Source organism: Oryctolagus cuniculus, chromosome 5, assembly GCF_964237555.1.
Source record: "Oryctolagus cuniculus chromosome 5, mOryCun1.1, whole genome shotgun sequence".
Classification (NCBI taxonomy): domain Eukaryota; kingdom Metazoa; phylum Chordata; class Mammalia; order Lagomorpha; family Leporidae; genus Oryctolagus; species Oryctolagus cuniculus.
Window position 1 is genome coordinate 138660637 of NC_091436.1, and position 22871 is coordinate 138683507.

At 57.5% G+C, this 22871-nt stretch overlaps 2 protein-coding genes across 3 annotated transcripts; both read left to right on the forward strand.

The window, feature by feature from the left end:
• Positions 1-175: 175 nt before the first annotated feature.
• SLC44A4 (solute carrier family 44 member 4) lies at positions 176-13796 on the forward strand. 2 transcript variants are annotated; one of them, XM_008262603.4, is made up of 21 exons: positions 176-283; positions 1929-1977; positions 2451-2524; positions 2636-2714; positions 4648-4747; positions 4838-4963; positions 5142-5202; positions 7068-7152; positions 7229-7312; positions 7515-7750; positions 7852-7951; positions 8499-8591; positions 8811-8913; positions 11574-11827; positions 11909-12003; positions 12093-12196; positions 12303-12376; positions 12608-12678; positions 12770-12864; positions 12946-13030; positions 13555-13796. In XM_008262603.4, the coding sequence occupies exons 1-21, from the start codon at positions 250-252 to the stop codon at positions 13674-13676; spliced, it is 2124 nt and encodes a 707-aa protein (XP_008260825.2). In that variant the 5' UTR covers positions 176-249; the 3' UTR covers positions 13677-13796. The 2 variants fall into 2 exon arrangements, with proteins under 2 accessions (XP_008260825.2, XP_069930914.1); XM_070074813.1 differs by lacking the exon at positions 176-283 and adding an exon at positions 1402-1537.
• A 164-nt stretch (positions 13797-13960) lies between these two features.
• NEU1 (neuraminidase 1) lies at positions 13961-19064 on the forward strand. The gene is made up of 6 exons (XM_002714312.5): positions 13961-14384; positions 14724-14916; positions 16180-16442; positions 17620-17802; positions 18000-18222; positions 18316-19064. The coding sequence occupies exons 1-6, from the start codon at positions 14049-14051 to the stop codon at positions 18540-18542; spliced, it is 1425 nt and encodes a 474-aa protein (XP_002714358.2). The 5' UTR covers positions 13961-14048; the 3' UTR covers positions 18543-19064.
• The last annotated feature ends 3807 nt before the right edge of the window (positions 19065-22871 follow it).

The window sequence follows — 22871 nt, forward strand, 5'->3', positions numbered from 1 at the left end:
GTCTGCAAGATAATGAATTGTTTTCTTACTGGAGCGTGCCAAGGCCTTCACACTGTGGTCACAGCAGCTCCGAGTCCCGGTCCCAGGCTCAAGTGTCCCGGCCCACTGGGCAGAGTGGGGAAGCAGGAACTAGTGTGTCCTGTGTCGGGGACCACAGGTGGGGGTGGGGCTCTGACGTGTGGGAGGGCGGGGCAGGCAGCAGGTGAGCCGCCAGGTCTCCCGGGCTCCAATCACTCCGGAGACTGAGCCATGGGGCGAAAGCCGGACAAGGACGGGGCCTACGGTGAGGCTGGGGAGGAAGGGAGGGAGGCCGGCCAGGCAGGCAGGGTGCCTGGGGCTGGCTGCAGGGAGAGGAACTAGGAAGAGTCCAGGGGTCCCCGAGGACAGGGCCGGGAAGCAGGAGCCCAAGGAAGGAGGCAGAATGGGCGTTCTGGGAGGGAGAGGGGGCTCGGGCCTGAAGCCGGTGCTGGGGGCTGCCGCTGGGGTTGGGGGGTGTGAGGATTTGGAGCTGGGGTCCCTGGGGCGTTTCAGTCCTGGGCTCTGGGTCCCTGAAGGCAAGGCCTTGACAAACAAAGCCTGCGTGAGGTGGCCGGGGAGGATCTTGAGCAGGAGAGTGGGGTTTAAGGCAGGGAGGGCTGGGGCTGGGGGAGGCTCTGCAAGGCCTTGTGGGCAGCAGCAGCTTCAGCCCGGGCCCTGCGGCTGGGGGTGGGAGAGGAAGGGGCGGGGCCAGCTGGTCAGGGTCGGTGAGGGATTGGGATCCTAACCAGGCTGGGGTCTGCCTGCAGGGGTCTCTCCTCTCTGTGGAGGAGGGGCTGGGGCCAGCCACAGGGGGAGTGGGAACCTGCCTGGAATGTTCTGAGCAATAGAGGCAGGGCCTTTGGTGGTTTCTGTGAAGGGTGAGGCCGGAGGGGAGAGGGGCAGGGAGCCAGATCTCAGAGGGATAAGGGCTTGAGCCTGGCGCAGGGGGCGTGGGGAGAGGGCCCCCAGGAGAAGGGGTGCAGAGGGCGTGGGGGGAGGGCCAGCTTCAGATCCCTGTGAACAGTGAGGCCTGGGTGCCTGGGGCTTGAGGGTCTGAGTTCCTGTTCTGGAGGGGAGGGAACCCTGGGCCTTGGCCCCTAGGGGGATAGGGAAAGGGGCAGATGGAACTTCCCAGTAGACTTCCTGGAGCAGCTTTGGGTCAATCATTCACCTCCTGTTCATGGCCCCGGAGGAACAGAGTCCAGAGCACCAGGGGAGAACGGATCCCACCCTTCCCAGACTTGCCCTGCCTCTGGGTGCCTGCGGGGACCCTTCCCAGACTTGCCCTGCCTCTGGGTGCCTGTGAGGACCCTGGCTGCCAGGCCCCACCTCCTCCCAGTGTGTACTCAGGGAGGACCAGGAACAGTGTGCGGCCACAGTCCCAACAGGCCAGCTCAGGTGTCACCCTGACTTCCCGCTTGGGGACTGAGGTCCCTTCAGAGTGGGGGTCCACAGGGGCCATCTCCGTCTCCGGACCTGGGAGGGGGTTGACACCTGTGGACTTGAACCATGGATGGAGGTGGGACCTGGGTACCTGTGGGGAGGAGCCATGACCTGCCAGAGGGGCTCCAGGTCTGTGCAGTCTGGAAGGAGCTTAAGGGAGAGGCAAGGGACAAGGGGTGGGGGTGGGGGGGTTGGATGGATATGAAAGCCACTAAGACACGGGGTCCCACGTGCCAGCTGGAGGGAGACTCAGGAGAAGGGGAACAGGGTGGGAACAGGGGACCAAGAGCCTGGGTGGAATTCCTGGGGATTTGGTGACTGACCAGGCTGGGACCCTACCTTTCCTGCCCCCTCCCAACCCTGTCCCCTACTCCTGCCGGCAGTGCCCTGCCATTACCACCCCCCCTCAATACCTGAGGGCTGGTTATGGGGGCCTCACTGCCCACCCTCCTCCCCGTGCCCCTCAGGGAAACCAGCCAAGTACGACCCCTCCTTTCGAGGCCCCATCAAGAACAGGTGAGTTCTGAGCACTGCCCGGGGTCGGTGTGGGGGCAGAGTCAGGGGAAGAGGTCATTTTGTTTGCTTTTGCTTTATCTTTGCTGAAATATTAGTAAGAAGCAGAAAAAAGAACCACCACCACCCCCCCCAAAAGCGTGGTGCCTTGGGACGGATTGCTGTGTCCTGTGTCCTGCTGCGTGGTGCCTTGGGGCGGGCTGCTGTGTCCTGGGGCTCCAGGGCTTTCTAGATGCTTGAGATGTTTGTTCCCTGGTTTGGGTGCTGGCTACACCTACTCGTGCCCTTTGGGAAAACACTCAGAAGAAGACGTACCCAACCAGACTCAGAGATTCCCTTTAATAAGCCCTGCTGCTGCCGCCCACTCGCACCCCACCCCCCCGCCACTGGCCAGCCTGGGACCCCAGGGGACGGCACCCCACACAGCCCCTCCCGGAAGCAGACTCCCCCAGCTCCCATCCCCATTTCTCTCCCAGGGGCTGCACAGATGTCATTTGCTGCGTCCTCTTCCTGCTCTTCATTTTGGGTTACATTGTGGTGGGGATCGTGGGTGAGTTTCCAGCCGCCCAAAGCTGGGGCAGTGGGGGAGGGGCAGGGACCACGCCCACAGCTGCTGCCCACTGAGCCCCTACCAGTGTGATTCATTTGTGTCTGTCTCCAGCCTGGGTGTATGGAGACCCTCGGCAAGTCCTCTACCCCAGGAACTCCACGGGGGCCTACTGCGGGATAGGCCAGAACAAGTGAGTGCAAAGGCGGGCAGAGGTGGGCGGGAGAGTAGAGGACACACAGGGCTGGTTGCCACCCCACCCTGGGCCTCCTGGAAGCTGACCTCTCCAGGCCGCATAGAAAAGCCTCCTATGCTGTCAGCCCAGACCTGGGAGGCAGTGCAGGATCATAGTTAAGTGCATGGTTTTGGAGTTCAGAGATTGGAGTCTGGACTCCCAGCTGGGTTTAGTTCTGGTTGTGTGGCCTTGGGCAAGACACTCAGGATCTCCGGGCTTTGACTTCCTCGTCTGAAGCAGACGGATGTCTTCAGAAGCAATGCTCTCAGTTCCTACAAGCAGGATGCTCCATGCATCATAGGACCTCTACAATTTCTATACCATTCACTATGTCCCAGGTAGGCAGTGCAGGAGGGCCCCCTTATCCGTGGGAATGGTCCCAAGACCCCCAAGGGATGCAAAACCTCAAATAGTGTGTAGAGTCTATTTATTTTCTTAGACATACCGATCTATGATAACGTTTAATTTGGAAATCAGGCCCAGTAAGAGATTAACAGTAATCAATGATAAAATAGGACAGTTATAATGATAGAGTATAATCAAGGTTATGCGAATGCTCTCTCTCTCTCTGGAAATATCCTGTACTTTGACCTTCTCACATAAAGGAAGCACTTTATGGCTTCTTTCTGGTGTAGATGAGTCACCAGCATCACTGTCCTTGTGCTTTGGGGCCGTTATTAGGTAAAATAAGGGTTAGTCAAGCACAGGCACCGTGAGGCCACGATGGTCACTCTGGTGTCAGGGCGGTGCACGGCGTGGACACGCTGGACAAGGGCCAGACAGAGTGAACCATCAACACTCTGCTCGCAGTGAGGAGCGCTCTGAAACTTACAGATTCCTTCTTTCTGGAATTTCCTATTTAGCATTTTCTTTTTAAAATACGTTTTGGGGATAGGGCCGGGGCTGTGGCACAGTGGATTAAATCACCACCTGCAGCACCAGCACCCCCATATAGGCGCTGGTTTGAGTCCCAGCTCCACTTCTGATCCAGCTCCCTGCTACTGCACCTGGGAAAGCGGTGGAAGATGGCCCAGGTGCTTGGACCACTGCACCCATGTGGGAGACCTGGAAGAAGCCCCTGGCTCCTGGCTTCAGATTGGCACAGCTCCATTTGGGGAGTGGACCAGCAGATAGAAGATTCTCCTCCTCCCCCCCCCCACTCTCTCTTTTTGTCTCTCCCTCTCTCTGTGTCACTCTGCCTTTCAAATAAATAAACAAAATAAATCTTTAGAAAAATAAATTACCTTTTTATTTATTATTTATTTTAGTTGAGAGTCAGAGACAGCTTCCATCTGCTGGTTTGCTCCCCAAAGTGGCCCCAAAAACCAGGGCTGGGCTGGGGCAAAGCTGGGAGCCGGGAACTCCATCCTGGTGTCCACATACCGTTTGAGCTGAGACCGGGAGGCGCATTAGCTGGAAGCTGGGACTGGACTCAAGCCTGGGCGTTCTCTTGCAGAGCGCAGGCATCTCGTGGGCTGTCCCAACCCCTAGGCAAAACGCCGGCCTCTATTTAATATTTTCTGACTGTGGTTAGCAAGAGTAATGGGAGCTGGAGACAGCGAAGCTGCGTAAGGGAGGACTACTGGACAGGTGCACTGGACACCCACAAGTGCCGCTCAGCCACTGCTTGAGGTCATAATGCTGGTAGGAGGGTGTTTGGCCCTCAAGTTCAAGTGTGTAGCCACCTTTAGCTGCGTCAATGCTAAATGACTCAGAAGCCTTGCGGGCGTCTCCCCGCCTCCCTAGCTGAGCCAAAGCCAGGAGCTGGCTTGTGAAGTCCTGAGGCCACACTGGCCCCCCCGCTGTGCTCTTGGGGAGACCCCCTAGCCATGCCTCCCCTCCCCCAACACCTGGCCAGGCCCCCACACGCAGGCCTCCTCCCTTGCTGCAGAGAGAAGCCCTACCTCCTGTACTTCAACATCTTCAACTGCATCCTGGGCACCAACATCATCACAGCCGCCACCAACGGCCTCCAGTGCCCCACGCCCCAGGTGAGAGCCCCAGACCTGCCTCCACCACAGAGCTGCCCCTGGGGTTCCCAGGGGACTGCCCCTCAGCCTCAGCGCGCCCGCTTTCCCCAGGTGTGTGTGGCCTCCTGCCCCGGAGCCCTGTGGGTCCCGCAAGAGAGCCAGTACTCACAGACGGTGGGCGAGGTCTTCTATTCTGAAAACAGGAACTTCTGCCGGCCTGGGGTGCCTGGGGATCTGGTGAGCTCTGCCCCCAACCCGCACTGCTGCCCAGAGGGCCCATAGCAGCCGGGGAGGGTGGGCCAGCTGAACCCCAAGGTGGTGGTGGGTGATGGCGGTGGTGAGGGCACCCACTTCTCTATTCTGAGTCTGGGCGTCTGTCTGTCCTCCCCCACCCCCACCCCCACCCCCACCCCAGCCGGTGCTCCAAAGCCTGGAACAGGAACTGTGCCCCCGTTTCCTGCTCCCGTCCTCTCCAGGTGAGAGCACACACTCCTAGCCCTGGGCTGGTGTCACCCGTGAGCGAAAGTCTGGCCCGGACAGAGTAGGGCCACACAGCTTGTCTGTGACCAAATGGGGATTAGCACCAGGCCTTCCCGTCCCTCTCTGCTGCACGACACCCCAGTGAACTCACCACTGCTCATTGGTTCTGGCTGTGTGCCAGGTACTGGGGACGGACGCAGGGAAGAACATTCTCCCTGCTGAGCTGTGTTCTGGGCACATGGACCGGAGATGTTCACAGAGAGGCTGTAAGAATCCCATGACACACTGGGGTGTCCCTGGGCACACACTGATGTGTGGCCTGGGGGCACGCATCCAAATGTTGCAAGTGAGTGTGGCTGGGCAGTGGAGTCGCAGCCCACCTCTTTTTTTCTGATGCTCTTCTTGCCAATAGCAAATGTTATTTTTAAAAGCAAATGTGGGCTGGCACTGCGGCTCAGTAGGCTAATCCTCCGCCTTGCGGCGCCGGCACACCGGGTTCTAGTCCTGGTCCGGGCACCGGATTCTGTCCCGGTTGCCCCTCTTCCAGGCCAGCTCTCTGCTGTGGCCTGGGAGTGCAGTGGAGGATGGCCCAAGTGCTTGGGCCCTGCACCCCATGGGAGACCAGGAGAAGCACCTGGCTCCTGCCTTCGGATAGGCGTGGTGCACCAGCCGTGGTGGCCATTGGAGGGTGAACCAATGGCAAAGGAAGATCTTTCTCTCTGTCTCTGTCTCTCACTGTCTACTCTGCCTGTCAAAAAAAAAAAAAAAAAATCAAATGTGAAAACATTACAGAGGCAGAGAGAGAGAGAGAGAGAGGTCTTCAATGCTCTGGTTCACTCCCCAAATGGCTGTAATGGCCGGAGCTGTGCCAATCCAAAGCCAGGAGCCAGGAGCTACTTACAGGTCTCCCACACTGGTGCAGGGGCCCAAGGACTTGGACCATCTTCTGCTGCTTTCCCAGACCATACTAGAGAGCTGGATTGGAAGTGGAGCAGCTGGGACTTGAACTGGTGCCCATATGGGATGTTGGCATTGCAGGCAGAAGCTTTACCTGCTACACCACAGCATCGGCCCCACAATGTTATTCTTTTTTTTTTTTTTTTAATGGAAAATGTTCTTTGTTAACTTATAAGAAAAGATACCCAGTTCTTTGTGTAAGTGCAACAAGCAGTATCTCAAACAAATACTGAAAAGCCAGATACATCTAAGCTGAAATCCCTGCACTTCCCAGCTGCGTGGGTTGGGGACAGTTACTCAACCTCTCTGAGCCTTGTTCCTCATCTATAGAATGTAGATGGAAAAGCAAGCCTGCATGGCCAAGATGATGTGAGAGTGGCAGCCAATGGCTCTGCAGGAGCCTCGGGAAATAGGGGTGGGGTGGGAGGGCTTCCTGGGGGAGCTGAGCCGGAGCTGGGGCTGACCAGGGGAGAGTGGATGGCGTTTCTGGGGGCCCGGGAAGCTCTGAAAGACCCAACAAGAGCAAGCATGGAGCCGAGGCAGCAGTGAGCAGGGCTCGGCTGGCAGGACCTGGAAGCCTGGCCAGCGAGTGTGGACCGGCCCTGGAATGATGAGGCCTGTTGGTCCTCCCAGAGGACGGACTGAGATGTGGCAAGGTCAGGGGTGGAAGTTATAAGGTCCAGGCCAGAGGGGGAGCAGGGGCTGAAACAGGGTAGCAGTGGAGACCGGGGGTGGGGGGCTTGGGCTCTGCAAGCCAGGAGCTCCCATTGGCTGCTGGGGGTGCCGAGCCAGCACTCCTCCCCGCCCCCTCCAGGGCACTGTGGCCTGGGCAGGGGGCAGAGCCTTCCCAGGCAGAGGTCTCCTGCCCAGCACTCAGTACCCAGCACCCACTTCTCCCCTGCAGCCCTGGGCCGTTGCTTTCCGTGGTCCAATGTGACCTCCCCAGAACTCCCAGGAATCAGCAACACGTCCATCTCTCAGGGCATCAGGTAGGCATCCCCCAGCCCGCACATCTGCACCCCTGCCCTTCCCCCACAGCGCCCCCTGATTGTCTCTCCCCAACAGCGGGGTTCTTGACGCTCTCAATGCCCGAGACATCAGCGTGAAGATCTTTGAAGACTTTGCGCAGTCCTGGTATTGGATTCTTGTGTGAGTCGCCAGAGCCCCACCCCATTTTCCCTTCTCCCCCTCCCTGGTCCCCTCTCCCAGCCTGATTTCTGAAACAGAGGCTCTGGCCAGAGCAGGAGGGGCCTTAGCTCAGAACGGACCCCTAGCCCGGCAGGACTTACAGGGGAGGGGCACTGGGGGTCCTCTGACAAGGCTGACCCTAAGCTCCCCACGCCGCCTGCAGTGCCCTGGGCGTGGCTCTGCTCCTCAGCCTGCTGTTTATCCTGCTTCTGCGCCTGGTGGCCGGGCCCCTGGTGCTCCTGCTGATCCTAGGGGTGCTGGCCGTGCTGGCCTACGGCATCTACCACTGCTGGAAGGAGTACCGGGTGCTGCGGGACCAGGGCGCCTCCATCTCCCAGCTGGGCTTCACCACCAACCTCAGCGCCTACCAGAGCGTGCAGGAGACCTGGCTGGCCGCCCGTGAGTGCCCCGCACGCCCCAAGCCACCAGCCGTCCAGGGACATCCTGGGCTGTGCCTGGCCCGGCCCCAACACAGGTCCCCCTACCCCTGCGCCCCGCAGTGATCCTGCTGGCCGTGCTCGAAGGCATCCTGCTGCTGATGCTGATCTTCCTGCGACAGCGGATTCGCATCGCCATCGCCCTGCTGAAGGAGGCCAGCAAGTGAGGAATGACGGGGCTGCGGCAGGGCTGCGGGCCCAGCTAGGGGGTGGCGGGGAGCCCTAGAGGAGGAGGGCAGAGTAGTGCGATGGCTAACACAGCTGTGTGACTTGGACGCTCAGAGCCTCAGTTTTGCCATCTGTAAAATGGGTATAGGTTATCACCGAGATTAAATGAGTAAGCCCTGTCCAGTGCCTAGAACGTGGAGTAGGCCTTCTAGAAGGGTTGGTAGGAGCGTGGTGGTTGTGGGTAGGAGGCCAGAATCCTGGCAGGGAGAAGCAGCAGCTTGCCCCCCAACCAGGAGCTGCCAAATCTACAAGAGACTCTTCCCTCACCCCCTGGAAGCCGCCGCGGTGGCCTCTCTGCCATGCTCGCTTCTTCTGCGGGACCTGAATCTGGTTGATGCAGTGGGCACCTGCCCTAGGAGCTGGGGACACGGGCAGGAACGACTCTGAGGCTGCCCGGTGGCTCCCAGCCTGCAGGGTCAGAGGTCAGCCCAATGAGAAGACCCGCGGGGCCGTGTTGGCTGCAGCTCTTCCCTCCCCCACAGGGCGGTGGGACAGATGCTGTCGACCATGTTCTTCCCGTTGCTCACCTTCGTCCTTCTGCTCATCTGCATTGCCTACTGGGCTATGACTGCGTTGTATCCTTTGCCCTCCTGGATTTGCGGGGCCGGGCGGGGTGTGTAGGAGCGCTTTCCTGGCAGTGCCTCAGTGCTGTTGGGAAGACACAGCCCCTGCAGGCCAGAGTTGAAAGCACGGGCACCGCGTGACCTCCAGCCCGCTTTGTGCACCCAGGAACAGGTCTCTAGGGCGCGGCCTGCGGGCGTTCCAGCTCATGCTTTCCTTGACGCCCCAACTGGATACCTGGCCACATCAGGGCAACCCCAGTACGTCTACTGGGCCCCCAACGCCAGCTTGCCCGGCTGTGAGGAAGTGCCGATGAATACGTCGTGTGACCCGATGGTGAGGGGACATGGAGTAGATGTGGAGGGCACGTGAGGGGCCACTGATCAAATCCTTCCTTGCACAGAGGGGGCTGATGCCCAAAGAGGGTGAGGAGCTCGCGCAAGGCCACACAGCAGGGCAGGAAGCAGCCAGGCCACTGGCCCCTGATCTCACATTCTTCTTGTGGAGCCTGGGACAAGAGCCTTGGCCTGATGGGGAGGTAGCAACTGGGGCTGGATACTGGGTCGGTCCTCTGCCTGGAGGCCCATGAACCACCCCCGCGCCCCAGCCACTCCCCTGTAAGATGGACATGATCTTAATACCTGTCCATGTGGGTGGCTGAGACGGTTCAATGACATTGGACGTGCACGGTGCTTAATACAATGCCTGGCACCTATTAAGAGCTCACCACTGGTCGGGTCGTTTTGTTTTGCCCTCCTTCTTGAGAATGCGGCCCTATGCATACACAGGTGCAGGTGGGAGTCCTTAGGGCACGGGGGATGGGAGACAGGGGGAAGCTGCTCCCCAAAGTCCCCTGCGAGGGTCCCGGGGCGGAGGCTCACTAGCCTGCTGGGAAGGGGTTGTCCTCAGTGCTTTGCGCCAGGTCATCCACTGGGCTGAGCTGGGCCCCTGGGCTGTGGCTGCGGGCATTAGCCCCACTCTGTGAAAGGGAGGCTCTGACATGTCAGAGGGCCACTGCATGCCAGGCCCTGGGGGAGACAGCCCAGAAGGACCTGCTGCTCATTTTCAACCTGTCCTCCAGCCAGCAGTGAAGATGGACGCAGCCTACAGTTCTGCACAAAGTGAACAGTGGTTCATTTCTTTTAAGCTTGTTTACTTTCATCTGCTTGCAAGGCAGAGAGAGAGAGAGAGAGAGGGAGAGGGGAGAATTTTCCATCTGCTGATTCCCTCCCCAGATGCCCACAACAGCCAGGGCTGGGCCAGATGCGCATTAGCCAGAGGCTAGATCAGAAGTGAAGTGTAATGAGACTTGAACCCACACCCGAATCTGCACTCTGACCTGGATGCAGTTGTCCCAAGCAGCAGCTCCAGCTGCTGTGCTACAACACCCGCCTCAATTTTCCTATCACAGGATTTCACACTCTGTTCCAGAAACTACCTAGACTGTGTGTGTCATATTTGCTGAACAGGGTTGTTTTTTGTGCATTTTTCCTTTTTTTTTTTTTTTTTTTTTTTAAGATCTACTTATTTATTTGAAAGGCAGAGAGAGAGAGAGGTCTTCCATCTGCTGGCTCACTCCCCAGATGGCCGCAACAGCTGGAGCTGGGCCCATCTGACCCAGGAGTCAGGAGCTTCCTGGTCTCCCACATGGGTGCAGGGGCCCAAGGACTTGGGCCATCTTCTACTGCTTTCCCAGGCTATAGCAGAGAGCTGGATTGGAAGTGGAGAATCTGAGACTCGAAGCAGTGCCCATATGGGATGCCACCACCACAGGCGGATACCTAACCACAGCGCTGGCCCCTCATTTTTACATTTTACTATGGAAAATTTCAGTCACATGCAAAGGTAAAGATAGTAATACAGGGACAGGCAGGCTTTGTGGTGCAGTGGGTCAGGCCACCACTGGGGATGCGTGCATCCATGTCGGAGTGCCAGTTTGAGTCCCTGATGCTGCCAATCCAGCTCCCTGATAGGCCTGGAATCCCGGCCACGGATGACAGCTCAGGGAGCTCAGTTGCTCCCACTACCTGGAAGACTCGGATAGAGTTCCTGGATCCTGGCTTTTGGCTTCTTCCTGGCCCAGCCTTCCACTATTGCCGCAATTTGGTGGGCTGAGCCAGCAGATGGAAGATTCATTTTCCTTCCTTCCTTCCTTCCTTCCTTCCTTCCTTCCTTCCTTCCTTCCTTCCTTCCTTCCTCCCTCCCTCCCTCCCTCCCTCCCTCCTTCCCTCCCTCCCTCTCTCTCCCTCTCTCCCTCTCTCTCACTCTCTCACTTTCTCACCCTCACCCTCACTCTGGTTTGACTAGCCATGCCTGGCTCTGTCTCACTCTCTCTGGGTTCGATTGGTTCTGCCTCTCTGTCACTTTGCCTTTCAAATAAATGCATAATTTTTAAAGAAAAATAGTGCAATGAATCCCTGTACCCAGACTTACAGCTCTCAACTTTGCTATTCTTATTCCATCTACCCCCTCTGCACCTGTAATTTTTTTCTGGAGTTTTTTTTTTAAGACAAATTCTAGACATCATACCATTTCACCTGTAAGTATTCCAGGATGGATCACAATAGATGAGGACTTTTAAAGAGTGTAACCACTGTTCCCTCCATTATCACACCTTACACATCAGCAATAACCCCTTAACCTCACCATGTACCCGTCTGTTAGCTGACTGGGAAGTGTTTTGGGTGTCATTGCAGAGGCGCTGTGGGAGGGGCTGCTAGTGGGTATGGCAGGCGGCCTGCACACACACCATGGTGGCTTGGCCCAGATGGCCTGGGAGCTCTTGTGCCAGTCTGAAGACAAGGAAGCTCATCTGGCTCACATGATAGGCAGGCGGAGCCCAGCGTGAGCCTGGAGACGGAACTCCAGGCGGCCACTTCCCTCCCTCGCCCCTGGGAGGGACAGGCGCCAGCTGGCCTTGGCCAGAGGTGGGGGCCCTGCACTGAGGTCTCTGAAGCCTGGGCCTGAACCTGCTCTGCTGCCCCGCCCACTCCCAGGCCCCGTCCAGGAACTACTCGTGCCCAGGGCTCATGTGCGTCTTCCAGAGCTACTCGTCCACAGGCCTGGTGCAACGTTCTATCTTCAACCTGCAAATCTACGGGGTCCTGGGGCTCTTCTGGACCGTTAACTGGGTACTGGCCCTGGGCCAGTGTGTGCTGGCCGGGGCCTTTGCCTCCTTCTACTGGGCCTTCCATAAGCCCCGAGACATCCCCACCTTCCCCCTGGCCTCTGCCTTCATCCGCACACTGCGGTAAGCCTGGGACAGGGGCTGCGGGATTGAAGTCCCCGGGGTGCCAGGGCCGCCTGCCTGACCGTCCAGCTCCCTCTGCAGGTACCACACTGGGTCTCTGGCGTTTGGGGCCCTCATCCTGACCCTGGTGCAGCTGGCCCGGATCGTCTTGGAGTACATCGACCACAAGCTGAGAGGTGAGCTCCAAGTCCGGTGCTGGGCAGCCGGGTCCTTGGCCAGGGCTCTCAGCGAGCAGAGAGCAAGCAGGAGCTGCCTCTGCCCCCAGGAGCCCAGAACCCTGTGGCCCGCTGCATCATGTGCTGCTTCAAGTGCTGCCTCTGGTGTCTGGAGAAGTTCATCAAGTTCCTGAACCGCAACGCCTACATCATGGTGAGCCGACAGTGCAAGCGCCCCTCCTCCCCGCTCCAGTGCCCCCGGCCCGGCCCAGGCAAGCTCAGCACAGGCGATGCCCACCCTCCTGCCCTCCCTCCCTCAGATCGCTATCTACGGCAAGAATTTCTGCGTCTCGGCCAAGAACGCCTTCATGCTGCTCATGCGAAACATTATCAGGTCAGGCTGTCCCCCCCACCCACGGAGTGGAGGGGTCCCCTTAGATCACCCACCCACAGCTGTGCGTGCTGTGCTGGGAAGGGCCCTGCGTGCCATTGGAGGCCCGGCTAGCACCACTGGAAATGCGAACAGTTTTCAGTTTGCACCTGTCGAGCGACGTATGTAGCCCAGCACCCACCCCCACCACGGCCTCTCACCCCCCCCCCCCACTCGCCCTAACTTCCGGTACAGGGTGGTGGTCCTGGATAAAGTCACAGACCTGCTGCTGTTCTTTGGGAAGCTGCTGGTGGTCGGAGGTGTTGGTACGCGCCAAGGCCAAGCCTGGTGGGGACAGAGGGTCGGGGTGCCTGGCGGCCTCAGAGGAAAGCCCTAACCTCTAGTCCTCTCCCACAGGGGTCTTGGCCTTCTTTTTTTTCTCGGGCCGAATCCAGGGACTGGGTAAAGACTTTGAGAACCCCCACCTCAACTATTACTGGCTGCCCATCATGGTGAGTGACCCCGCCCCCTCTGCCGCACACCCCGACTTTCCAAAGGAACCTAGCAGCCCCATTGGGCTTTCTGTCTTCCAGACCTCCATCGTGGGGGCCTACGTCATCGCCAGTGGCTTCTTCAGTGTTTTTGGCATGTGCGTGGACACCCTCTTCCTCTGCTTCTGTGAGTGACAACCCCGGCCACACACACACACACACACACACACACCGTGGACACCCTCTTCCTCTGCTTCCATGAGTGACAACCCTGCCTGTGCACACACACACACACACACACACACAACAAACACCCCTGTCCAGTCCAGCCTCAAGGTTCCAGGCTGTTCAGGTGTTTCCTAGAGACTTGGTGTTTCCAGAAACAGCGTTTTGTGAACCAGGGGAGGCAGAGGGAGTCCCTTCTGACATCCTGTGCCCAGGGGTTTGGGAAGAAAGGAAAGAGCGAACCTCCCCACTTAAGGGGCCGCAAGGGGGACTTCCCAGCAGGTGGCTGTAATGAGGGCGCCTCCTTACCCCGCGGGGTGCATCACCGTGCCGCGCGTTTGCAGTTTATCCTCAGCATCACTCTAGGGTGATCCCACTTACAGTCCACAAAACCCGGAGAAAAAAACCCGGGAGCCACACAGGCCCACCCAGCGGGAGCGGGGACGGACTTCCCACCCCTTCTAACCCGTCTTCGTTGCGGCTCAGTGGAAGACCTGGAGCGGAACGACGGCTCCCGGGACCGGCCCTATTACATGTCCAAATCCCTTCTGAAGATTCTGGGCAAGAAAAACGAGGCGCCTCCGGGGGACAAAAAGAGGAAGAAGTGAGGGCCCTGGCCCTGACCCAGGACTGCACCCGCCCGTACCCTCGCCCAGCCACACTTCGCCTCACAGATCTCTATTTTGTAGTATAAAGATTTTATTAAAGATTGAGATTTTTGTTTCTCAGTCTGTGACTTCTACTCCAAGACGTCCGGCCTTTTTCCCCCTCCGTCTCGCGCCGGCTCTTTAAAAGTCGGCCCCGCCCCTCGTGACGTGGCCCGGGTGCCATAGCCAATCATAAGGCTTGGACGGAGGAATGCCGCCCAACTTCGCGCGGGTCAATTTGCTCTCCGCCGAGTCACGCGCTCCGGCGCCTTTGGGAGAACCATTCAGGAGGTCGCGCTCTCGGGCGCTACCGAATCGCATGGGCGGGCCAGGATGCTTTCGGGCCAATTAGAGGCGCGGCGGTGCGGCTGCGCGCCCCGCGGCCTGGCTGCTCGGCGCGGGGCGGGCTTGAGGGTGACAACTCGGCGTTTAAAGGGCCCGGGTCAGCTGATCGGCTCCAGCCCATGTCTAGTTTCGCGGAGAGGGTCGCGGCCGCCTGAGGAAGCGATGACCGGCGAGCGGCTGGGCTCAGCGCTCCTGGCCGGACCCTGGGCACCGCGGACGCTGGGTTTGCGGAGAGGCGGTAGGGCGCAGGTGTTTGCGGCTCTCTTCCAGCTGCTGTTGACTCTGGCCGGGCTCGAAGCTGGGGCTAAGAATGACTTCAGCCTGGTGAGTCACCCCTCGTCAATCTCCATCCCTACTGCCGCGGGTGGTCGCTGCCCGGTCCCGCGATGGGACGCCCCTCGCTTCTAGAGGCCGCTCCGCACCCGCTCTCGGCCCCTCTTCCTCCCCAGGTCCGCGTTCCTTCTCTCCCCGTGGCGCCTCTTCCGCTCCCAGCCACCAGCCTCGCTCCAAACTCTCTTTTCAGGTTCCCCTTTCCTGCACTAGGATCCCTAGTGCTTCTGGGAATCCCAGTTACCCTCACTCCCCTGAGAACCCGAGTCCGAGTCGGTCCCAGAACCCTGACTCAGGCTGGTCCGTGTTGACCCTTGCTCCTCCCCGTGGCAGGTGCAGCCGCTGGTGACCATGGAGCAGCTGCTGTGGGTGAGCGGGAAACAGATCGGCGAAGTGGACACTTTCCGCATCCCGCTCATCACGGCCACCCCTCAAGGCACTCTCCTAGCCTTCGCTGAGGCCAGAAAAATGTCGGCATCCGACGCGGGGGCCAAGTTCATCGCGCTGCGGAGGTCCACCGACCAGGGTATGAGGATGCTTGGATCCAAAGAGCAAGTGCTGGGTTGGATGCATGGGGAGCGCGCACTGCTCAGGGGCTCCCAGGGGTAGGAAGAACCTGAGGAGGGAAGGCGTCCAGGGCCGTGATCTGGACATTGGGATTGGCAATAAGTGAATGTTCATTCAAAAAATATTTATTTAGTAAAATGGCACAGTCTTACCTGTGGCGGGATCTACGCCCTGGACACCGTCCTAGGCTCTAGCCCTCTGCGACCACTGCTGGAAACCAGGTGACCCCATGGCCCAACCACAGGTGCCAGTTCCACCCCCACCCTAATGGGATTCACTGCACCTGCTTCCCTGCCTGTCCCCCCTCCCCCCGCAAAGGTTTAACAGGAGCTGTTCCCAAACACGTGCTCTCTTGATCTCTCTTTCTTACTCTCTCACCCTCTTTCCCTGGCCCATTGGGCTTCTTACACCCAACAATAAACCTTTCCTCTAAAAAAAAATGATTGGGCACCTACTACATACCAAGTCCTGTTTTGGGGTGTTTTTGTTTTTCATTTAATGGCAGAGTGACAGAGAGAGGGGTAGCGGAGAGAAAGAAATCTTCCAACTGCTTATTCACTGCCCAATGGCCACCACAGCTGGGGCTGGGCAGGCCAGAATCAGGAACCTGGAACTCCATCTGGGTCTCCCACGTGGGGCCTCTTCCTCTGCTTTCCCGGCTGTGTTAGCAGGGAGCTGTATCAGAAGCAGAGCAGCTGGGATTTGAACAGGTAGAGCAATACAGGATGTCATCATTATAGGTAGTGGCTTAAGCCCCACTGGGTACCCCATTCAAGGGAACGCAGCCATGAACAGACCCAAATCCCTGCCCCTTCTGGGAGTTATGTTCTGTTGGGAGGAGCCCCACAATGAGCATACTAAATAGATTTGTGTGTGTGTGTTGAATGGGATCGATGCTAGAGGCGCGGGGTATGCCCGTGGTGGACTGCGACTGTAAACAGGTGACATTCCAGCAAAGACTGGAAGGAGGCGAAGAGTGAGCCGGGACGAAGGGTGCAGACCTGAGCGGAGGCCTGCAGGAGGGGAGGTATTTGAGGAATGGGAAGGATCTGCTGTCGCTGGATGGAGTGAGCAGGAAGAGCAGATAAGATGCCGATGGTCACGGGGCCCTGGGGCCACTGTAAGCCTTGGGTGCCTGGCTGGTGGCAGGACATTAACAGAAAGTGGTCGGAAGGGGACCTTGTGCGTTCTCACGGTGCTTTCTCCCTGTTTTCTTTCTCAGGCAGCACATGGTCCTCTACTGCATTTATTGTAGATGACGGGGAAACCCCCGACGGGCTCAACCTGGGGGCCGTGGTGAGCGACGTGGAGACGGGAGTGGTGTTCCTTTTCTACAGCCTCTGCGCTCACAGGGCCGGCTGCCAGGTGGCCTCCACCATGCTGATATGGAGCAAGGATGACGGCATTTCCTGGAGCTTGCCCCGGAACCTCTCGCTGGATATTGGCACTGAGATGTTTGCCCCTGGCCCAGGCTCTGGCATCCAGGTCTCTGCTGAGAGATGAGTGGACGGGCCTGCCTTGCGGACACACTGGGGGCATGCCTTTGAATGGGCTCCTTCCCGGGGAAGACGCTGTGCATCCGGTCTTCTGTCTTGGGTGGGATTCCCTGGTAAGAAAGGATGTCCTGGGAGGAACCCCCTAGCAGGGAGGACAGAGCTTTGCCACTGGCTTCCCACCTGGGGTTGTACCTGCTCTTAGGCAAGGTAGGCAAAGACACCCCTAACTTCAGGCAGACCCAGGCCAGTGAGGGGGTGTAGTTTGGTAAGTGAGCTTAGGTTTGGGTTTTTTGGTTGTTTTCTTAAAGATTTATTTATTTATTATTTTTAAAAAATATTTATTTATTTGAAAGGCAGAGTTACAGAGAGAGGGGATACAGAGAGATCTTCTATCTACTGGTTCTCTCCTCAGATGGCCGCAATGGCCAGAGCTGGGCCAATCCGAAGTCAGGAGCCAGGAGCTTCTTCCGGGTTTCCCATGCAGGTGCAGGGGCCCAAGGACTTGGGCCATCTTCTACTGCTTTCCCAGGCCATAGCAGAGAGCTGGACTAGAAGTAGAGCAGCAGGGACTAGAACCGGTGCCCATATGGGATGTTGGCACTGCAGGTGCCAGCTCCTATTTATTTCAAAGGCAGAGTTACAGAGAGGCAGAGGCAGAGAAAGAGGAATCTTCCATCCCCTGATTCACTCTCCAGATGGCTGCAATGGCTAGGCTGGGCCAGTCTGAAGCCAGGAGCCAGGAGCTTTTTCTGGGTCTCCCATGGTATGGCGACCCAAGGACTTGGGCCATTCTCTGCTGCTTTCCCAGGCCATTGGCAGGGAGCTGGATCAGAAGAGGAGCAGGCAGGGCCTGAACTGCCGCCCGTGTGGGATGCCGGCACCACAGGAGGTGGCTTTACCCGATACACCACAGCACCGGCCCCCACGGGTTGGGTTTTAGCCCTGAAGCTGCCCTGTGGCTGTGTCCCTCTGTGCACAGCATGTCTCAGAAAGAGCTGCTTAATTCAGGCAGTCTGTCTGTGGGGTCCTTCCAGGACCTCAGTGAGGAAGGGCGGACCTGAAGGGGAACACACATGTCCTCATGCCTGGGAGGCCATGAGCTCCCGACCCTGTCTCAGAGCCCCCACTGCGTCGCCGTCTGTGACACCCAGCTCCGCTCCCCACAGAAACAGCGCGAGCCACACAAGGGCCGGCTCATCGTGTGTGGCCACGGGACGCTGGAGCGAGATGGCGTCTTCTGTCTCCTGAGCGATGACCACGGCGCCTCCTGGCGCTACGGCGGGAGGATCACTGGCATCCCCTACGGCCAGCCCAAGCGGGAGAACGATTTCAACCCCGATGAGTGCCAGGTCAGGAGCCCCGGCTAGGGGCAGGGTGGCGGGGTGGCACCCACTCCCTGGTCTGCCCTGTGCTCAGAGCACCAGTGAGCACACAGACCCGGGAGCTGGCCGCCCAGCTTGGTGCCACCCAGGCTGGGTGCCCTGAAGGCTGGAGTGTTGGCCCTGCCCCCTCCCTATCCCGCTGAGGCCCTGTGCTCTCTCCTCAGCCCTATGAGCTCCTGGATGGGTCCGTGGTCATCAACGCGCGGAACCAGAACAACTACCACTGCCGCTGCCGCATCGTCCTGCACAGCTATGACGGCTGTGATACGCTGAGGCCCCGGGACGTGACCTTTGACCCTGAGCTCGTGGACCCCGTGGTCGCGGCAGGAGCCCTTGCCACCAGCTCCGGCATTGTCTTCTTTTCCAACCCAGCCCATCCCGAGTTCCGTGAGTGCCCGATGGGTGGGGCCGGCTGGGGAGCCTGGTGTCTCCAGCAGACCTGGGCCCAGACACGCCCTCCCTCCCCTCCCCTCTCCCCAGGAGTGAACCTGACCCTCCGCTGGAGCTTCAGCAATGGCACCTCATGGCAAAAAGAGACAGTGCAGCTGTGGCCAGGGCCCAGTGGCTACTCATCGCTGACAGCCCTGGAGGACAGCGTGGATGGCGAGAAGCAGGCGTCCCAGCTCTACGTCCTGTATGAGAAAGGCCAGAACCACTACACAGAGAGCATCTCTCTGGTCAAAGTCAGCATTTACGGGGTGCTCTGAGCTGCGGCCCCGCCCCAGAGGAGAAGGCCTGGACTCCGCCTTCAGGCGCACGGTTCTTAGAAGGCCAGCTGGAGGTGCCCAGTGACGGTCCCACGTTCCTGTGGGCCCTAACCTTTTGCAAAACCAACTTCTTTTTGGTAGGACAATCCCTCTGTTAGCACTGAAGCCACTTCCTGTCCCACACAGGAAGTCCTGCTCTCACCCGGAAGTGCTTCCTCTGCTCGTTGCCGGGTGTGACCCTGGCCCCTCTCGGCCCTTCCAGGACAGTGATTTTTGTCCTTTTTTGGGCTGAGCCAGGTGGGCCTGTGGAATCGAATAAATGTGAACTCAGGGACCTGAGGAAGGCGGAGCCTCCTCTCTGGGGTTGGGGTGAGAATCTGGCTTTGGAGAGGGTTGGTGGAGGTTGCCAGGGGGCAGGATGTTTGGTTTCAGGGTAAGGAACTAGGTGCACCCTCCTGCCCATCACTATTTATGAATCAAACTGTAGGAACTCAGCGTTTTAATGAAGATGAACGTGTTAGAGCCTCCGTGTTTCTGTGCGTGTTTTCCTGAAGTTGCGAGACCGGGAGTGAGCTCTGGGGGAGGCGCTGAGTGCTGTGGCCTGTGAGACCTGGATGTGGCAGCTCAGCCCCTTCCCTCCGACGTTTCTGCCTCCCACAGAAAAACAGGCTGATCTTTGGGGGTAACGAGGAGAGAGAGCTGGGCCTGACACCTAAGTGCAACACTGCTGTGCTTTGAATCTCTCTTCTTTTTAATTAATTTACTTTAAAGGCAGAGTTGCTATCCACTGGCCCCCTCCCCAGATGCCTGTAGTGGCCAGGGCCGGGCCGGGGGCCAAACCCAGAAGCCCGGAACTCAGTCCAGGTCTCCCGCATCACCACTGCTTCCCACAGTCTGCATTAGCCGAGAGCTGGAGTCAGGAGCCAGCGGCAGGCTTCCAACCCACTCCAGTATGGGGAGCAGATATCTCAGCTGCTAGGCTAAATGCCTGCCCGTGTTTTATATTTCTAAGATGTGGTGGGATACTGACCCTGAAACAGGGAGCAGGTGTATAAAACGCAGGTAGGAAGTCGGTCCTAGGCCAGCCCGGCAGGGAAGCAAGTGCCGCCTGTGACGTGGTGTGAGAAAATGGCAATTTTGTGTTACAGCAGATGCTGCAGAAAGGGTGGAGCAGAGGCCAGCACCGTGGCACAGTGGGCTAAGCCAGGAGCTTCGATGCTGCCATCCCGTATGGGAACCAGTTTGAGTCCCGGCTGCTGCCCTTCTGATCCAGCTCCCTGCTAATGTGCCTGGGAAAGCAGCAGGAGATGGCACAAGACTTGGTCCCCTGCACCCACCTGGGAGACACAGATGGAGTTCCTGGCTCCTGGCTTCTGCCTGCCCAGCCCTAGCTGTTGTGAACCAGGGGATGGAAGAGCTCCCTTTCTCTTTCTCTCTGTCTCTTCCTCTTTCTGTTGCCCTGCCTTTCAAAATAAATCTTAAAAAAAAAAAAAAAAAAAAAACTATCTTGGAGCCAGCACTGTGGCATAGTGGGTTAAGCTGCTGCCTTCAGTGCCAGCATCCCATAGGGGCACCAGTTCAAGTCCCAGCTGCTCTACTTCTGATCCAGCTCCTTGCTAATGCACCTGGGAAAGCAAAATAGGATGGCCCAAGTGCTTGGACCCCTGCACCTTTGTGGGAGACCCAGAAGAAGCTCCTGGCTTCGGATCAGCCCAGATCCAGTCATTGCAGCCATTAGGGGAGTGAACCAGTGGATGGAAAACCACTCTCTCTGACTCTCCCTCTCTTTCTCTCTCTCTCTCTCTAACTCTGCCTTTCAAATAAATAAATAAATCTTAAAAAAAAAAAAAAAAAACAACCTGGGGCCAGCACTGTGGCACAGCAGGTAAAGCTGCTGCCTATAGTGCCAGCATCTCATATGGGCACCAGTTCAAGTCCCAGCTGCCCCACTTCCGATCCAGCTCTCTGCTATGGCCTAGGAAAGCAGCAGAAGATGGCCTTGGGCCCCTGCACCTGCGTGGGAAACCTGGAAGAAGCTCCTGACTCCTGGCTTTGGATCAGCCCAGCTCCAAACATTGCAGCCATCAGGGGAGTGAACCAGCAGATGGAAGACCTTTCTCTCTCTGCCTCTGCCTCTCTGTAACTCTGCCTTTCAAATAAATAAATAAATCTTAAAAAAAACTGAGATAATTCCTTTAATTAAAAAATATTTTTAAAAAACCTCTCTTTGCCTTTTAAATAAAGTGAAAATAAATAATAAAATGACCATTATGGTTATTATAAAACCACAATGCCTTTGCACACCCCAGCAATTAATAACATATCATCTAATACCCAGTTGACATTCAAATTTCATCAAATGGCTCAAAAATGTCTTATTTATAGTTGATTTGTTCAAATCAGGATCTAAAAAACAATGTGCACTTTGCCTTTTGCTGTATCTTCAGTCCCTCCTAGTCTACAATAGTCTGCTCTCCCTTCTGTTTTCAATGCTGTCTAGGCAGAATAGCGTCATTGTGGAGAATCTCCGTCTCTGGATTTGTCAGTGTGCCTTCTTGAGGTCACTTGTCTTCCTCCGCCTCTCATATTTCCAGTTACCAAACCTGTGACGGTTTGACTGGCGGGCAAGATGGCTTCCCAGGTGCCGTGTGCTTCCTGCCGGGCCCGCTCAGGGGCACAGCAGAGGCTGCAGCCTCCGTTCCGTGGAGTGAAACAGATTCAGCGGTGGGGGCAGACGGCCGGAGTCCGGCTCCTCCCTTGTAAGCTCCCCACCGTGGACGCTCCCGATGGTGTGTTACCCGTGGGTGACTTTGTCCTGGTCGGTTATTTCATGAGGAGTTGCAAAATAGTGATTTTAAAATTCTGCTCTTCCTCATTTGTGAGCATTAGCTGAAACTCTTCAGTAAAACAAACTTTTGGGGGCAGGCATTTGGCCCAGCAGTTACAACACCTCTTGGGACCCCTGTGGCCCACATCAAAGTGTGCTCTGCTTCCCATTCCAGCTTCCTGCTAATGTGCACCCTGGGAGGCACAGGTTATGGCTCAAGTAGTCAGGTCCCTGCCACCCACATGGGAGACCTGGATTGAGTTCTGGGCTCCTGGACTGGCCCCAGCTGTTACAGGCATTTTGGGAGTAAAGCAGAGGTTGGGAGATCTCTCTCTGTCTCCCGCTCAGTCTCTGTGCCTTTCAAGTAAATAAGAAAAGGTATTTAGAAAGCTTTTCTCTGGGTCCAGCAATGTGGCATAGCAGGTTTCAACCACTGCCTGCAACACCAGCGTCCCATGTGGGCACCCATCCGAATCCTGGCTGCTCCACTTCTGACCCAGCTCCCTGCTAATGTGCCTGAAAAAGCAACAGAAGATGGCCTGGGTCCTTGGGCCCCTGTACCCACATGGGAGACCCAGAGGAAGCTCCAGGCTCCTGGCTTCGGCCTAGCCCAGCTGCAGCCATTTGGGAAGTGAACCAATGGATAAAAACTCTTTCTCTCTTCCAAGTCTTCCTCTCTGTGTAACTCTGCCTTTCAAATAAATTGATATTTTTTTAAAAAATGTTTTCCTTGTCAAGGCTGTTGGCTTACCCTGAAACACGGTAAGCAAAACAGTATAGGAATTGCATAATAAATGACCACATTTCCCCCTTTAATGATCAGTTTTCAGAGTAAAGTTCAGTAATCATTCGCCTTTGTCAGTAAACCACTTTGTTACCCCATGGGACCAAACAGGAAGAATCTGTTGGCCCCAGGAAGTGGGGGAAGGGCATCCTATGAGCTCAACTGAGGCAGCCTGGGGGCCACCTTCCCAGCGCAGATGGCCACATAGCTGGGGAGGCGCAGCAGCCGGCATGCCCCGCTGCGGGACTTCCTCCACCAAGCCTAGCTGACAGTGTTGGGGAGGACGCTGGGAGTGTCTGCCCCGTGAGCAGCTGGCTGTGCAGCAGGTGCGGCTGCAGGCTTGCAAGCAGCTGCCTTCGTTCTTCACGGCCTGAGCATCCTCGGTCGTCCTCCAGGGCACCCTGCCCAGGCACCGGCAGCTGAGCAGAAACCAGAGCCGGGCCCAGAGCACACCTGCAGCGCCAGTGTCTCTAGAACAAGGTCCCAGAACGTGTGTTTCTAACAGGAACTGCGGAGACTGCCGCTGGGCTACCGGGGCAGCATCGTAAGAACGCTCCTGGACGGTAAACCTAGATTTAAGAAGAGATTTTGAAATACTGAAGAAAAAAAAATCTCAGAACATGTAGGCTGGGTGTTTGGTGCAGCAGTTAAGTCACTGCTGGGGATGCCCACGTCCCAGATCACAGTGCCTGCCTTGGAGTCCTGCTCTTCCCCTACG

Bases quoted from the DNA above. Each gene is read 5' to 3' on its own strand.
- SLC44A4 (XM_008262603.4), top strand. From the start codon at position 250: ATGGGGCGAAAGCCGGACAAGGACGGGGCCTACG. The intron at 2,715-4,647 runs GTGAGTGCAAAG...CCCTTGCTGCAG, and splicing joins TGCGGGATAGGCCAGAACAA to AGAGAAGCCCTACCTCCTGT. The intron at 12,865-12,945 runs GTGAGTGACCCC...TCTGTCTTCCAG, and splicing joins ATTACTGGCTGCCCATCATG to ACCTCCATCGTGGGGGCCTA.
- NEU1 (XM_002714312.5), top strand. From the start codon at position 14,049: ATGCTTTCGGGCCAATTAGAGGCGCGGCGGTGCGGCTGCGCGCCCCGC. The intron at 14,385-14,723 runs GTGAGTCACCCC...TCCCCGTGGCAG, and splicing joins CTAAGAATGACTTCAGCCTG to GTGCAGCCGCTGGTGACCAT. The intron at 16,443-17,619 runs GTCTCTGCTGAG...CGCTCCCCACAG, and splicing joins GCCCAGGCTCTGGCATCCAG to AAACAGCGCGAGCCACACAA.